The following is a 17,148-nucleotide window of genomic DNA, read 5'->3' on the forward strand; positions in this document are numbered from 1 at the left end:
ATTTGGAGGATAATTATTGCTCACCCTCTTAAATTCCCTTTGAGTTTGGATCTAATTGGGAAGTAAAGGACAAGCATCAAAAAGTTTAACAGAGATAAAGCTAACTGGGAATTTTGACCAAATAGGACTGCTATTAGGTTGCGCAACTGAACCTATGCCGTTAGTCACAGGCAGGACATGGCGACCACATAACTCCTCAAGGGGCACGTCAGCTCAGGCAGGGCAGAAGAGAAGAGTGGACAGACCATTCAGAAAAGAATAGCTTTGCAGGAGCTAGAAGAGCATGTTAAGTTCATCTTCCTAAATTCATCCATCAGATGAGTCACTGCTCCTCCCATGGGCAGGCAGGAGTAAGAGGACAGCCAAAAGCCTGCAATATTCCTCCAAATTTTCCCTTCCAGGGGTTGGAATGGACATTCCATCTCCTCTGTGAAAACAGAAAGCATGGATGATCTGCACTCCGTCGTCTCCAAGTACATCCTATCTGATATCTCATTCTGTAATCACAACCCGGTGAGGGAGACATGACTGTCCCCATTTTGCAGGCAAGGGACTCAGAGGAGTCAAATGATAGCCAGTAGGCGATAGAGCAGCATTTGGACTTATTTGAATCCAGAGCCCATGTTTTGAATGACTTACTATACTGCCTTTCCAAGACTACAGGCCACATCATCCTGGGGGCAAGGCAGTGCAGGGAGAGAGTGAGAGCACTAAATTGGAGATTTAGGCTGGCAAGCCAGTAACATAAAATGATAGCAGAAGTCATGGGAGTAGATGCGATCACTCAGGAAGAGTGTGCAGGATGAGAAGACAAGGACAGAGAGAACTGCCCTTGGAATAACAATGTTTAGGAGCACACAGAGAAGGGGGCGAGGGTTGGCAAAGAAGACTGAGAAAGTGCAGCCAGAGAGGTAAAAAAAAGACCCAAAGGAGCACTTTGGGAGGCCGAGGTGGGAGGATTACTTGAGGCCAGGAGTTCAAGACCAGCCTGGGCAATATAATGAGGCCCTGTATCTACAAAAAATAAAAAAAGAAATTATCTGGGTGTTGTTGCACATGCCCGTAGTCCCAGCTACTTCGGAGGATAAGGCAGGAGGATGGCTTGAGGCCAGGAGTTTGAGGTTGCAGTGAGCTATGGTGACACCACTGCACTCTACCCAGGGCAACAGAGCAAGACCCTGTCTCAAAAAAAAAAAGGACCCAAGAAAGTAAAGAGAAGACCAGACTCAAAGGAGGAGAGAGAGGTCAGCTGGGTGGAAGGAAAGACTAAAAAGAGGTCATCCTGGAAAGGGAAGTTGGGGTGAGGTTGGGAACCCAGCTTGGACAGCATTGAGGGGATGATGAAGGAAACATTGAAAACTGGCTTTGAATGGAAGGGGAGCCGGGGAAGTGGATCCAGGGGAAGTGGGGCAGACACTCTAGTTACCACGAAATATAACCTTTGTCAAAATACTTTAAAAATAAAAGTCAGGTGCTATTTCAAGTTATTTTCATCGAGAATAAATTTGAAAGAGGACCATTAAATTTTAGGTAGAAAATCTAGAGTAGAAAATGTTTCCTAGTGGGGGAGATTGTGGATTCCATAAGCAGAGGTAATAAGAAAGTATAATTAACTTAGAATTATTTTGATACCTGCAACACTTCATCACTGGAAACAACCCAAATTTCAGTCAATAAGAGAATGTTTTAAAATTGTGATACATTCATACAATTGTCTTTCCACTCTGCCCCTCCACCTCTACTCTGGGTACTGGCTCCCTTTATTTCAACTTAAATGGCAGTAACTCAATTCTGCTATTAGATGAACGAGAGGCAATGCTCCTTGACACAGCAAAGTGTGAGAGGGTTATTGTCCTTACAGAAAAAGGGAATGGCATCAGAAGGAATTGGCTCTAACCTTACCTCCACTGTTTACTCGGTCCTCTCCTCTAAAAAGATGGTGACAATACCCCTACCCTGTGTCTAGTTAACAAAATATAGTCAGCTCTCCATGTCTGTGGGTTCCTAACTGGGAATTGAAAATATTTAAAAAAAAAAATAAAATAAAATAAAAAAGATGGTTGCGTCTGTATTGAACACGTACGTTTTTTTCTGTCATTACTCCCTAAACAATACAGTGTAACAATTTACATAGCATTTACATTGTATTAGGTATTATATGTAATCTAGAGATGATTTAAAGAATACAGGAGGATGTGCATAGGTTATATGCAAACACTACACCATTTTATATCAGTGACTTGAACACCCGTGGATTTTGCGATCAGCGGGGGTCCTGGAAGCAATCCCCCGGAATACGCACTGCTGTAAGCCTCTGCAAATATGAATCATTTAACGCTCCTATCTATCACCCCTATGAGACAAATCTTATCTTCGTTTTCTAATGAAGAAAACGGGCACAGAGAGGTTAAGTGGCATGGCAATGTCGCACAGGTGTTGAGCAGAGGAGTGTATGGAGCGGGATTTGAACGTCCACCCTCTGGCTGCAGAACCTGTACCATCCTCCAGGAAATGAACCCATCCTCGGACCTGGCACGCGACAAGGACTCTGCACACCGGGGCTGCAGTACGTGCAGCGTTTGTGTGCAATTCGGTCTTCCAGGAGCCTCGACTTCTCAACTTGGCAGCGCGGCTGTAAGGGCATCCCGGGGACTGGCGCTGAGGACCCCACCTAGGAGTCCTGCGGGGGTCGTGAGGGGGCTCCGGCTCCGCGCCTCCGCCGCAGGGGGGCGCTGCCGCCCTTGCCCGGCGCTGGCGCGCTGCTGGCTGTCCCCGCGGCAGGGCGCACCGCCTGCAAGATGTCCGTGCGCCGCGGCCAGCGGCCGGCGCGGCCGGGGACCCGCCTCTCCTGGCTGCTGTGTTGCAGCGCCCTGCTGTCCCCGGCCGCCGGGTACGTGATCGTGAGCTCCGTGTCCTGGGCCGTCACCAACGAGGTGGACGAGGAGCTGGACAGCGCTTCCACCGAGGAGGCGCTGCCCGCGCTGCTGGAGGACTCGGGCAGCATCTGGCAGCAGAGCTTCCCGGCCTCGGCTCACAAGGAGGACGCGCACCTGCGGCCCCGGGCAGGCGCCCCCCGCGCCAAGCAGCCGCCCGCGCCGCCCGGGATGTTCTCCTACCGCCGCGAGAGCCGCCAGGCGGCCGGCGCGTCCCCCGGCCCGAGGCTGCGCGCGGGCACCGCCCGCTCCCTGGCCCACGCGAGCGCCTGGGGCTGTCTGGCCACCGTGTCCGCCCACGAGAAGGTAAGCCTGGCCCGGAGCGGGCTGCAGGTGTGTGCCTCGCGGTGGCCTGGCCATCAGGCGGCGCACCCGGGGGACAGGGAGATGCTCTTGACCGCTCACGTAGTGGGATCCAGGTCTCACAGATGTGTGCAGTGGTCTGGATTGGCCCGTCCACACTGTAAATAATGGGACTAGACTGTGCTTCGATGAGCCTGGCAGAGTCGGAGACGGGGCGGGGGCGGGAGAGGGACACTGAAAGCCAGGCTTCCTACCAGGTAAGCTTGGGAACCGAATGCCTGTCTGGAGATAGCCAAAGAGAAGTACAAATAACCAGTGCCTGACTGGGGACCTGGACAAAGCAGCGGGAGCCGCTTTGGGATCGCAGAGTAGGCGTGCACAGCACCCCGGCTCCCAGCAGAGAGCAACAGACCCCATCACCCGCCGACGCGGCACCGGAGCGGGGATGCAGAGAAACACAGCACCAGGGCTTTGCTGGAAATCTCCACTTAAGAAAATGGAACTCAGGATTTTTTCCAGGAAGGAAAAAGGATTTTTCCTGGAAAGCATGTAAATGCGGGAATGAGCTATCAGCTGCACTTTTTATGGTTGCCTTCACAAATGCTTTACTCACCTGTTAGACGTGACTCCACCTGGAATGACATGGATGAGCATGAGGAGGTAGCTTCCATAAGTATCCACCTCCAGAAAGCTTTTAGGGCTGCAAGATAGATGTAAGCGTTTTATGACAGGGCAGTAATTTAAACTCCTATTTACTTCCTGCAAAAAAGAATTAATATTTTACAGAATTCATAGGACATTGACCAGGGGGCTGGTTCTTGCCCCAGCTCTGGGTCTCACCAGCTGGAGACAGGGGCCAAGTTACTGGCTTCTCCACTTTGCTTTCCTCATCTATAAAATTAGGTGGTTGACTAGGCAGTTTTGAAGGGGTTTTGTTTTGTTTTTATTTAAAAATTATCTAAATGCCAACTGTATTCCAATTTTGGTAAAGATCTTAACCTCTTTAATGTAAGATTCAGATCCAGTTGGATATTCACAGCATCCAAATGGTTTCTCACCTGTACCTTGCACTCCTAAGACATATCTTAAGAAGACATAAAGTTTAAAGATGAAGCTGATCTTGGTTTAAAACACAGATTTTTTTCAAGCAGTTAAAAGTCTAGTGCCAGTGTATTAAAGATATTTTGGGTTTCAACATCCCTTTTCTTAGCTTTGTTAGGCGTTCTCCTTGCTAATACATACTGACATTTAATCTAAACTCAATAAATTCAGAAAACACCCTGTGGCTGCCATTTGTATGCAAAGCATGCCTCTGGGCAGTTTATGACAAGCTGAAAAATGGAATCTGTATATGAAATGCCATATTACCTTCACTATTTCAGAAGACTGCTTTACTTTTCAATTTCTTGAAAGACTAAAGCCCTGCCTTTTACAATTCTGCATACCATTGTCACACAACATTTCAAAGACAAAGACAGCCCCTGAATTGGGAACTAAGTAACAATGAGGTCCACCTTGTAAGGGATAAAGCTCATGGGAGACTGGGATGCCTGACCAGCAGCGTTTGGGAAAACTTAAGACTTAAACATTGTTGTCTTTATCTGAAGTCACAGAAATAGGCAGTACCACCCTCTCCCACCCTACTGGATGATCATGAACAAAAATTGTTACATTGTGTTTCTTTGACTTCCTTTATGCTAAAAGGGTAACAAACTTCCCATAACTTGTTGAGTTATATAATGAAATGTTACGGATTACAATAAGAAATGCAACTAATAAATGAGAAAGTGGTATAGCCCTAAAATAAACAATAATAGAAAGTTCCTGGAGTCCAAAGACCAGGCAAGATGTTAAAGTTAAGACTTAAATTCTCTCCCTAAAGTTGCCAAAACTTTGGGGGAGGCAGTGAAGGCAGTGGGGCTCTAGGGATAGTTTGTGGGAAAGGTTTAGCACCACCCCCACCCCCGTAAATTTCATTGCCCCTCAGAAGATAACATTAAATTCAATAAAGTGAGTGTATTTGCTATGCACAGGCAGCTTCAAGATAATCAATCCTTTAACCATCCTTTCCAAACAATGCCACCGCTAAGTATCTCCTATAAATTCTGGGCACCATCACTGGGTGAATTGAGTAGATTGGGGACCACCTTGCCTTAATTTACCACCTGTCAAAATCGCTATGATGCCACAGTCCTTTCATATCCCCAGTGCTGTATTTCCTGGCCAGAGACACAAGCTAAGCTCCCAGCTCAAGTCAATCCACAACTCTGCATTGAAAATGCCTTTTTTTGGTGTTTGCTAGATCCAAGGATTGCCCTTTGGGAACTGCCTGCCCATCAGTGACGGCCCCCTCAACAACAGCACTGGGATTCCTTTCTTCTACGTGACAGCCAAGGACCCTGTGGTGGCTGATCTGATGAAGAACCCCATGGCCTCGCTGACGCTGCCGGAATCGGAAGGAGAGTTCTGCAGGTAGGCAAGGGTTTGGCCTCACCTGCCCAGGTCCTGGGAAGTTTTTGACAGAGAGTTGGGAGGGAGGGGGGCAGTTTCCTCTCTGGGTCTCATGGCTTGATCAGAACCCTGAGATGCAAATCAACGTCTTTACCCTTGAAATCAGGTAAATTGGAATTCCACCATTCACCAAGCAATGTGATTTGAAGCAAGTTACTTAACCTTTGTGAGCCTTGGTTTCCTCATTTGTAAAATGGGAATAATGATTCCTACTTCACAGGCTTATTGCGAGTGTTGGAAATAGGCGCAAAGTGCCTTGTATAATTCTGGGCTGGGCAAATGGCAGTTCTTGTTGCTATGAAAAAGGGCAGAGATGGGGGTGGGAGTGAGGGTTAGCGAAGGAAAGGCCAGGAGTTTGTTTCCCCAGCACATGCAGCACACAGTCTGTGTATTGTTTTTCCAATTTATTTCTGTCCCCACCCCCCAAGACATATGTGCAGTAAAGAGCCAGTGTCCTTTAATGCATTTTTTCAAAAACTCTCTAAAAGAAAAGACTTCTAAAGACATTTAGGCACAAGTGGAACACTGATCCAGACAGTTTTGCCTGAATTCCAAATGCAAGGCTTGAAATCACATCCTGCCTGGAAGATGTCTGCACCGAGCTAGTGTGGGGGCTGCATGTGAGAGACCTGCCCACCCACCCTGAGAAGCAGCAAATGCACAGGGTGGCCTGGGGTGGGTCCTTTAACCTCTGGGGTCTCAGTCGCTTCACCTATAAATACAGTGATGCTTTTGAAAATCAATAGGTTTCATCTCACCTCTGAAATTCTATTTTTCTTTATGCACGACATGAAAAACATAATAACCGAACAGTGCATTAGTTCTTACAGAGGCTAATCAAAGCAACGATATGGTGTAAAGTGCGGCCTGGATAAGCCCCTGCCACCCCAGTTGTTTTAAATCGGCCATGAGAGACTCAAGCAGGGGACACTTCAGTTGACCCTGTTCCCTGCTGGGTTATGGCAAGAAGCCAGGAAAAGAAACATCTCCTCTCTCATGGAATATTCTCCCTATTCTTGGTCAGTCGAGCTTGCTGTTACTGGAAGTATATTCCCAGGATACCTGCCTAAACTTTCCAGGTGTTCCGAATTCAGGAGTCCTAAACACAGTCATGCCCGAGCATGTGGATCCCAGCACCCAGAAAGGACCTGCTCTGGGGACAGGAACAGCATACAGAGCCAGGGACAAAGCTGTAGCAGTGCCCCTGCTGCAGAAGGGTGTGTCTGCTGGCAGGCCACAGGCAAACATGTGCATGAGCTGGAACTGGGAACAGTGAGATACACAGCTTAGGAGAGGTACTCCTAGGGTGTGGGTCACGGGGTGACTTCCTTCAGCCCTCGACGAAAACTGGGCATGTGTGTGGACCTTCTTCGTGGCAGGCCACACATGGAAAGTGCAAACATCTGTACAGCATGCTGGGCAACTGGGTGAGGCAGCTTATGGCCAGAGGTGACCACCGTGGGACCAGGGCCTCGGCATCTCTGCATATCCGAACTCTGGCCTGGGAGAGGAAGGGTGAACCACACCCATTGGTACCCTTACGTTCAGATCTTGTAAAACTCGTTTCTCAGAACTGCTACCCCCTTGCACTGTTCTGAAGTATTGAAATACGTAAATAAATAGCTACAAAACTAAGTTTGCCTTAGTAAGCATCACCCTTCGAAGCAAAGGTTACCAAGCAATGGGCTTTTGCTATTACCCGGAGTCTATTACTTCCCATGAACGGCTTAAGCCCAGATGTGATTCATCTGTGTGAGATTTGCACTCCAAGCTCAGCATTACATTTTAGGTTTCACCTCTAGGATCTTGATAATGTTGAACTCAGGGACTTCACAAACAAAGCTATGCTGCCAGCATTAAAAGATAGACCGACACTGGAGTCCCGAATAAACAAGCCAAGCTTGCAAGCTCCTAAGGCCAGTGGAGCACAGTGAGGCATCCGGGAGAAGTGTCCATGGCTAAAAACTACCCAGGCAAGCACCTGTGTGGAATTTTGAGGGATGGCCTGGCAAGGTAGCAGTGAGCAGCCCCTCCTGCCTGACCCCAGGGCCTGGAGAGGTCACCAGTCAGACGAGGGTTCGTTGTCAAGTGCTTCAAAGCATTTCCCGTGGGAGAGAGGGAGATTTAGAAAATGCCCATTTCTCATAATGATGATGATAAGTCAAGACCTTCACCTTCAGAAGGCAGCTCCTATGCAGAAAAATGAAAATTGCCTTCATTCCATGAAGCAAGTATCCTTGTGAATTGAAAACTTGCAGTAGCATTTTTGCCATCACATTTGGTGCATTGTTTCCGTGTGCTCATATTCCTCTGCTGGTCTGTGCAACTGGTGGGGGCATGGATCTTCCCTGTTTCATCCTAAGTAGGAAGACAAAGCCAGAAATGGGCCTCTCGGCACGATGCATCCCAGGGCTCCTGCAGGCCTAGAAGGCCTCGGAAGCTGAACCATGAAGCAAATTCTGACGGGGAGGAAGCAGTGTGGCCCCTGACCTCCGGGGGAAGGAAAGGGTGCCTCCACGCCATTTCCTGTAGCCCTCTGGGTGTCCCCAGGAGCTGCAAGCCTCCCTTTGGATTCATCAGGGTGAGCCCTGCTTCCCGCAGACCCTGTACTGGCACAGCCGAAAGCTCCACCTCCACCAAGGATGCAGCCCGGGAGCAGAAAGCCGTCCAGCAAACAGGCTGAGGACAACTCAGGCCTGAGGGTGGAAGGGATGCAAGTCAGAGAGTACTGTAGGGGCAGGGTGAACCGGCCCTCTGTTCGTTAATCAAATAATTAATTTGATTGTGATAATCATTACATAATGTATATGTGTACCAAAGCATCATGTTGTACACCTTGAATATCTTCAATCTTTATCTGACAATTAAATAATTTTAAATTTTTAAAAAATTGACAGTCTGGAAAACACAGAAAGGGAGATAGATGGCTTTCCCACTTGTCAGAGCATCACTTCCATCCAAACCAGAACCTTTAAACATGTCTTGCCTAATAGTTGTTACTTTATTTAAAGTCTGTTTTATTCAATAATTCCATTTACTCCTCGGTACTGTGGTGTCCTCATTTAATTAATGAGCTGAATTAGAGGTGGGAATCTATTTCCTAGCTCAGGTTAAGACAGCAAATGGAGCATAAGCTTCCAGTACAGAAGATTCACTGGCAGTCAGCAGCCCTCTCTTCTCTTCCTTTCCCTCTCCCTCCACACGTGTAAGCATGGACAGATGCCCCGTGAGTAAGTGAATTTATGCTCAGACCAGAGACACAATTGTATGAAATTCGATAAATATTGACTGACAAAGGAAGGACACCCAAGAAATGTGTCTTTCGTCGCAGCATCCTCCCTTTTGTTGCATGCAGACTTGAACACCATGGGTTCAGGTCTGCATCTTCTCAGTGAGGCAGGCAGCAAGTCATTGGGACCAGGCAGGACTTTTTTGGTTGAATGATATTCTGCTTGGTCATATTGGATCAATTTTCATTTTGAAGATCAGGATATAAATGAAACCAAAAAGGTTTATCAGATGCTTTTCTTGAAATGCAAAAATTTCAATTGCAACACTGGATGAATGCTAGGTTCCTAGGTAGACTGATTTGACTATCAAGAAAGGGGGATCCGGAAGCACTTTTTCCTCTTCCTCAAAAGGCTTTTAGTAAAAGATTGTCTCGGCTGTTGTCATGGATCACAACCCCTTTTATTCCCTCAGGTTGAGGCATCCCTGCCCAGCAATGAACAGCAGCTCTTGTTCAGGGCCCTTTGACTGACCAGGCCTCAGTAGTTTAGCATTGGAGCAGATGCTAAGACTATAGTTTGCAAAGGAATCTATTATAGTTTCCCAGGGGGAGGTGCCCAACCATGAATGGATTGAAGCCCAGTTGGTGTACGAGACTAGAATGGAAGTCTGTCAGAAACGACAGTCCCTCAGCATCACTCGCTTGGATGAGTGCATACTGCGAGGCAGTTCAGCACTGAAGAACACACGCAAAAAGATACTGCTCACCTAGAGCGACTGGGACAATTTGCTCGGACATAGATGTAATGCCTGCCCTATCCTGTTAGCTGCCCCTGCATCCTGTAGGTACATTAGCAGCAGGAGGCACTCCTTCAAGGAAATAAGGTACCCCAGGGGAGAGTGCTGGTGAGTGGGTTGGTTTGCCTGTAAATCGTAGGTTCAGGATAGACCCTTAGTGAGCACAAACAACTAAATTTGTACGTACTGAGTTTAATCATTTCTTCTGTGTGAAAAGTAAAAAGAGATTCTGGAAATGTAAATGTCCTGTAGCCACTCCTCCCCCTGCATCCTGTAGGGAGAAAATGTTGAATGACAGATGCAAACTTCAGCCCAGCTTAATTGCAAATGCAGGCTCTGGGATTTGTTCCCCTAGAACTGTGTCTGGAAGGCATTCAGTCACTTTCTAGATGAGCTTGATCAAGTAAACACACAGCAGCTTGTTTGTTAATAGCCAAGGTGTCTGGAGTCTGTGTCCACCTGAGACGTGATGTGCATTTCAAAGTACAGGGTCCAGTCCTAATCGGGTACAGAAGCTGAATCCAATGTCTCCTCACCGAATCTTGTTCACTCCCCTTGAAGGCAACATATAAATCTTCTAAATAAATTGCTCTTTGTTCACATTCGTGTTACCTCTTCTTTGCCCACACATTCCTGTATTCTTGGAGCTAACATGAACCTGAGTAGTTTTTAAAAGAGCTGTCTAGGAGGAGTCAGAGAACTCTGCAGAGAGAAAGCTTGATGAACAGGTGTTCAAGTATTCTCTTCCGTCTTCTACTCAATTCTGAGGTCTTATCTTACAGCAACCTGTAGCCACTTGTCTCATCCTAATTTCATTTCAGCCCCATGAAGTTTCATCCGCATGGTTCCTGTCCATTTCCGGAATCCACCGATGAGTCCAGTTCTTCTGTCATTACCCTACCCTCTTCCTCCATCGTCTGATGACCTCTCCCCATCCAGTTTACAAATGCTTTACTCACCTGTTAGACAAGACTCCATCTTAAGCAGAAATTATATGAATAAACAATGAGGATGTAACACCCATAAACATACATCCTTCAAAAAGCTTTCTAGAGCTATTAAGATAAATGAAAGGGATTTATGGCAGGGCCCCAGCCCCTGACAATCATTAATAGAGACTTTCTGTCTCTGTGGACCTGCCTATTATGCATATTTCATATAAATGGAATTGTACAATATGGGGCTTTCTGTGACTGACTTCTTTCACTTAGCATAATGTTTTCAAGGTTCATCATGTTGTAGCAGGTATCAATAATTCATTCCTTTTTATGGCCAAATAATACTCCATTGTATGAATGTGCCACATGTTAGTTGTCCATTTTTATTTATCCGTTCATTGTCAGTTGATGAACATTTGTTTCCATGCTTTGGCTATCATGAATAATGCTGCTATGAGCATTCGTGTGCAAGTTTTTCTGCACACGTGTGTTTTCATTTGTCTGTGGTATATACCTGGGAGTTGAAATGCTGGGTCATATGGTGACTCTGTCTTTAACTTTTTAAGGGACTGCCCAGCTGTTTTCCTGAGTGCCTCACCATTCTGCATTCTCATTGGCAATGTATGAGGGTTCTGATTTTTCTACATCCTCACCAGCACCTGTTATTGTCTGTCTTTTTGACTGTAGCTGTCCTAGTGGGTGTGAGGTGATATCTCATTGTAGCTTTGATCTGCATTTCCTTCAGGACTCATGATGTCAAACATACTTTTGTGTGCTGGTTGGTGGCCATTTGTACATCTTCTTTGGAGAACTGTCTATTCAAATCCTTTAACTATTTTTAATTTGGTGATTTATCTTTTTATTGTTGAGCTGTAAGAGTTCTTTATATACTCCTAGATATGACTATTTTCAGACATATGATTTGCAAATATTTTCCTTATGTGTTTCATCTAATTTTCTCTTCTTTTGTCTTGGAAGAAGCAGAAAAACTGCTAAGGATTCAATATTGACATTCCAATTCTATATTTTCTTGGACAATGTCTTTTTGTTTCTATAGGCTGGGCCTTCCCCATCAGACAAGCAAATAATTGAAATAACATTCCCAAGATAATAAAGATTGTACCTAAATTATCCAGTGTGTAGAAATAGTAAGAAAAATGTCTGACCAAGAAAAAAGATTTTAATTATTGACTTACAAAGGAATTTGGGAGGGAAAACTGTGACTCCAAAAATGTAAAGACAACATAGGGAGACGCTGACAATAAATTCAATTAAACATGAATTAAGCATACTGTGTGCAAAGCAACATATTGAATATTGAGATGCAAATAAGAAACTTTTTTCTCTTCAAATGGTATTTATTGAGCACTTACTATATACCAGGCATGCATAAATAAGACTTAAAGACACAGGCTCTTCCCTGCTTCCCATTTGTCACCAGTCATTTGAATCAAGACAAGATCTAACACATGACCACATGTATAAAGTCCCCTAACTTGTCTCCTAACCAAGCCTCCCCATGACAGGGGAGATGAGTGGGATTCCACAGGGTGGCTGCATTCCCACCATCTTGGCGTCTTCTCTTCCCCTCTGTCTGCCCATCACCCCCAGCTCATCTGACTCCACCTGGCCTGGACTTCCAAAATAAGACAGTAACCTCCTTGATGTTCCTTTCTTTACCTGTTTCTTCTCATCTTAAGGCTACATTTAAATTTTCTGGTCCCGGTTATTACCCATTTCTTCCCCAGGATTTCATTTTCCTTCTGACTTTCTTGCTCTTTTTCCACTGGTGAGGATGCCTGTGACTCAGCCTCCTGGGACTGCCCAGGTGAAGGCCTTCCCTCTGGAAAGCCCACAGCCCCACCCTGCTCGGCCAGGACAGCCTTGCTGATCTGGGTGGGCTTGCACCCACTTCCTTTCTGCCCTTTTATCCTAGAGAGCTCTACAGCGAGGGCAGAGCTAAGGCCAGCTGGGCTGCTGGCAAAAGTGACCCTCAGAGCAGCATAGCCTTCTCTGTAAAATGGGTGGAGACTCCAGCGTGCTTAGAGCCATTTGTGGCCTGGAAGGGCCCTGGCCATCCACCGCTGCCTTCTGTTGTGCAGAGTGGGAGACTGAGGTGCTGAAGGCTGCGAGGCAGAAAAATGGATAGGACAGAATGTAACCTCTGCAACTTACCCTGCACCCACCGCGCAGTCTCGACAGACAGCCGTCATCCTGGCTCAGCCTCTCTTCCCTTGGGCCTCTGTAGTCCCTACAGCTACCTTCTTTCCTGTTAAATGAGTCACAATTCAAATGGTAGCCAATTTTCCTTTTTTAATTCATTGCTTGCTAAACATGTCTAAGCAAGATGAGTAGCAGGCTTTTGGAAAGGACAGTTGTATATGCAATGCAGGGACAGTGCCATTTGATAGCACATATGTTCCATACTGGACTAGAGGCATAGCTCCTGGGTCCATTGCAATGCAGGATAAGGAATAAGCACACTCTGAGGGTTCCTTCACTCTGTGTATGCTTCTACAGGGAATCACTGTTCTGTTTTTGACATCTATCATCCAGGCTGAGGCGGGGGAGCCAGGGGTGGATCTAAGAAGCACAGGTAGCCAGGGCAGAGCAGCGAGAGACCTGCCTGCCCAGGACAGGTCCCAGCAGCGTAGGAAGAAGGGCAGAGGGAGGTTGGAAGGAGTCTCAGAGGCGGTTTCAGGGCAGCATCTGATCGGAGGTCAGCACTGCAGCAAGACCCTCAAGCAGGTGGGAGCTGCAGGGGACCCTGCCCCAGTCCCCCAGTGTCAGGTGCTGAGCCAGTAAGGCCCCAGAGTGACCCTGAAGCCCTGCAGTCCTGACCTGGCTGCTAGCTCTGGGCCTAGGAACCCCACTGGGCTTGACTCTGGAACCCTCTGGTGGGCCCCAGTATAACTAAACCACACTCAGGAGCAGCCTGAGACCAGGAGAGCCACCTGATTGGCTTGTAAATGCCAGCTTCTGGGCTCTAGCAAAATCTGAAGATAAGGGGCTTAGAATCTGCATTTTCAAGGACCAGCCAGGGAATCCTGGTGCACACCTACATATGAGAATGACTACATCAGAGAAAAGAGCTTCTGTTTGAGGTTCATCAATTTGAATCCTAAGCCCTCCAAGTAATATCTGCCTGGCTTTGACCAATTCATTTAATTTGTCTGATTCTCAATTTCCTTTACCCTAAAATGGGAATAACAGTACCCATGAGTTTGCTGTGAGAATGAAATTGTTCATTGTGTGTGAAGTTCTAGCTCAGGCTCAGCACTAATGAACAGTAGCCATGGTCAGCAATGCTGTCTCCTCTGTGCAGGGTTGGGGTGGCAGAGACAGGGAAAGGAGATGAAAACCAACAGTGCCCCAGTACACTGCGCACCTCATACGTATAATAGGAGGGATAGTCCATGGTACGTATAATGCCTCTGTGCCAACCAGTGTTCTAACCAATTGATGTAAATAACTCAAGTGATCTTCACAAGAATCCCATGAGAGGTGCTATTGTTAGCCCCTGTGTACATATGAGGAAGCTGAGGCACTTGCCCAAGGACCCACAGACCAAATTCTAATGGGGCTGGGATTCCATCCCGGAGGAACTGCTGTTACCCCCATCTTCCCTGCCTCCCTGGATCAGCTGCATCCTGGAAGCAGTGAGAATCCTCACCCACATTTCAGAAAGAACTGATTCAGAAGCCACAGAACCTACAAAACGCAGAGGTATTTTTTAAGTTGATTTAAGTTGTTTGAATATAATTTCCATCAAATGGATTGCATAGCAATAGAGGCAAGACATGAAACTTGCTTTAAATATGTGCATACGAATCCATGCATGCGGCCTATTCCAATAAAGCATTCACTCGGACAAATATTGACTGGGAATCTACTGTGTAACGTGAACCATGGTAAACACTGTCAGAAGTAAAGATGAAAAATAATAGCATCCGCCTTTGTAAGACACACAAAGATAGATAAGATAGAAATACTTCTCATTCAAGCTGCCTGTGTTACATCCCCTACAACTGGTCCCTGGGCCGTGGACCAGCACTGGTCTTGAGCGGGGTGGGGGGGGGAGCAAAGCTTCATCTGCATTTACTGCCACTCCCCGTCACTTGCATCACCGCCTGAGCTCCACCTCCTGTCAGATCAGGGCTCCCACTGATTCTGCATTATGGTGAGTTGCATAATTATTTCATTATATATTACAATGTAATAATAATGGAAATAAAATGCACAATAAACGTAATGCACTTAAATCATCCCGAAACCATCCCCTCTCCCCTTGGTCTGTGGAAAAATTGTCCTCCATGAAACTGGTCCCTGGTGCTAAAAAGGTTGAGGACGACTGCCCTACAAGACATCAATCAGCCTGGAGAGGATTGCTGCAGAGAGTGAAGCTCTCGTGAGCCAGTGGTGTCTTCTCAGTCTACACCTCTCCCTGCTCTATCCAGTCCACCCCCAAGTACCAGTGACTCCCAAACTTATAGTCCCAGCTAAGACCTCTCATGTGAGCTCCAGACCCAAGACCAATGGCTTCTGGACACCTCAAATTCAGTCACCTCCTCCCCAGAGGGCTCCTCTGCTTGGGCTCCCTGTCCACTTGGCCGTTCATAGAAGACCCAAAGGTGCCACCTGTGGCCCGTTCTCCCCCTCGTGCCTACCCACAGTCAGCAAGGCTCACCTCACCACCTCCCAAGCCTCTCCCAGCCCACTGCTTGTCCACTCCCTGGCCCAAGCCCTCACTGTTGCTCACTGTACTCTGTATACTCCTACTGGTCTCCCTGGATCAACCCATTCTCCATCCGAAAGCCAGAGGGACACTTTTGGAACATCTGTCTCATTCTTCTACTGTCTTACTTAAAAGTCTTCAATGCTTCCCATTACTCTCAGGAAATCTTAACATGCCTCTGTGCAGTTCCAGCCTCTCTGATGTCACTGTCCCCCCAAGTCTTTGTCTTGGTCCCAGTGACCTTTTGGCTGTCTTAGCCTGTGCTGCGATAACAAAGTACCCTAAACTGCGTGGCTTTATAAACAACAGAGACTTACTTCTCACAATTTTGGAGGCTGGGAAGTCCGACATCAAGGCGGATTCAGTGTCTCGGGGGACTGTTCTCTAGTTCATAGATGGCAGGGGAAGGGCAAGGGAGTGCTCTGCTAGTCCTGTTCATGAGGGTGGACAGCACTTCTGTTTAGAGTGCTTTTCCTACCCCCACTTTATCTAATTCCCACTCATTTCCCAGAGGCCAGCCTTCACTGACCCTCAGAACACAGGCAGAATTCCATGTTCCAAGAGCGACTGAAGAAATCATTCACTGTGTAGCAAGCTGTCTGGTATCCGCCTCCCCTGCTAGAGTACAAGCTCCCTGAGGGCCAGGGCCACGTCTTTCTGGTTTTGTACAGCCCTCAGAAACCAGCACAGGGCCTTGAGCATAGTGTGGGGCTAAATTCTTTTGATTGAATATATGGAATATTTGGGGGGGGGTCATTGAGGGATGACATGTTTGTTTCCTATTGCTGCTAATAAATTTCCAAAAACTTTATGCTTAAGACCAGCACAAACTTATTCTTTTACAGTTCTGGAAGTCAGAAGTCCGACATCAGGCTTACAAGGCTAAAACCAAGGTGTCGGCAGGAATGCTTCCTTGTGGGGGCTCTGCAAGAGAATGCATTTCTTTGCTTTTTCAGCTCCTAGAGGTCGCCTGCATTCCTTGGTGTGCAGCCACTTACTTGTGTCACTGTCTCTTCCTTCTGTCGTCCCATCTCCTACTGCTCACTGTAGTCTTCTCCCCTCCCCCATGAGAGCCCTCTGATTATTTGGCCCACTGGATATTGCACACTAATCTTCCCTTCTCAAGATCCTTAACTTAATCACATCTGCAAAGTGCCTTTTGCCACAGAAGGTCACAGTCACACATTCTGGAGATTAGAACATAGACACCTTTGGTGGGGCCAGGGCCATGATTCAACCCACCACAGATGGATGAAACAGTTTAAATGTACTTGCAAGTGTGGATAGAAACCTGGTTGTTTATTCTAATGTCTGCTACTACTCTCCTTGGTATTTTGGGCGTGTCATGATTGCACTTATTTATAATATAAAGGTTTTAAAATATAGAAACTAAAATGGTTCAAACACATGTGATATTCAATGGATGAAGGTAAATGTTATACTTGATCTTAGCCAAAAGGCCGAGAAGCGACGAAGGTAAATTTTAATATATTCTCAGCATATCAAAGTGATAGGGAAATGCAAAAACTCTATCTGCAGAGGGGATTGGTTCCAAGACTCCTCACCCACCCCCAGGAAACCAAAATCTCCGGATTGTGTTGGTGGTATAGTGGAGAGTGTAGCTGCTTTCCAAAATCCCCAGCTGCTCAAGTCCCTGATATAAAATGGCATAGTATTTGCATATAATCTACGCACATCCTTC

General features: G+C 46.7%; 1 protein-coding gene across 1 annotated transcript in view; it reads left to right on the forward strand.

The window, feature by feature from the left end:
- Positions 1-2,798: 2,798 nt before the first annotated feature.
- Positions 2,799-17,148, forward strand: part of CREG2 (cellular repressor of E1A stimulated genes 2) — a 28,493-nt gene continuing 14,143 nt past the window's right edge. The window contains exons 1-2 of the mRNA XM_069495100.1: positions 2,799-3,239; positions 5,539-5,708. Coding sequence (XP_069351201.1) covers positions 2,799-3,239; positions 5,539-5,708 — 611 coding nt within the window. The remainder of the gene's footprint in view (positions 3,240-5,538; positions 5,709-17,148) is intronic.

This window comes from Eulemur rufifrons, chromosome 19, assembly GCF_041146395.1.
Source record: "Eulemur rufifrons isolate Redbay chromosome 19, OSU_ERuf_1, whole genome shotgun sequence".
Lineage (NCBI taxonomy): Eukaryota > Metazoa > Chordata > Mammalia > Primates > Lemuridae > Eulemur > Eulemur rufifrons.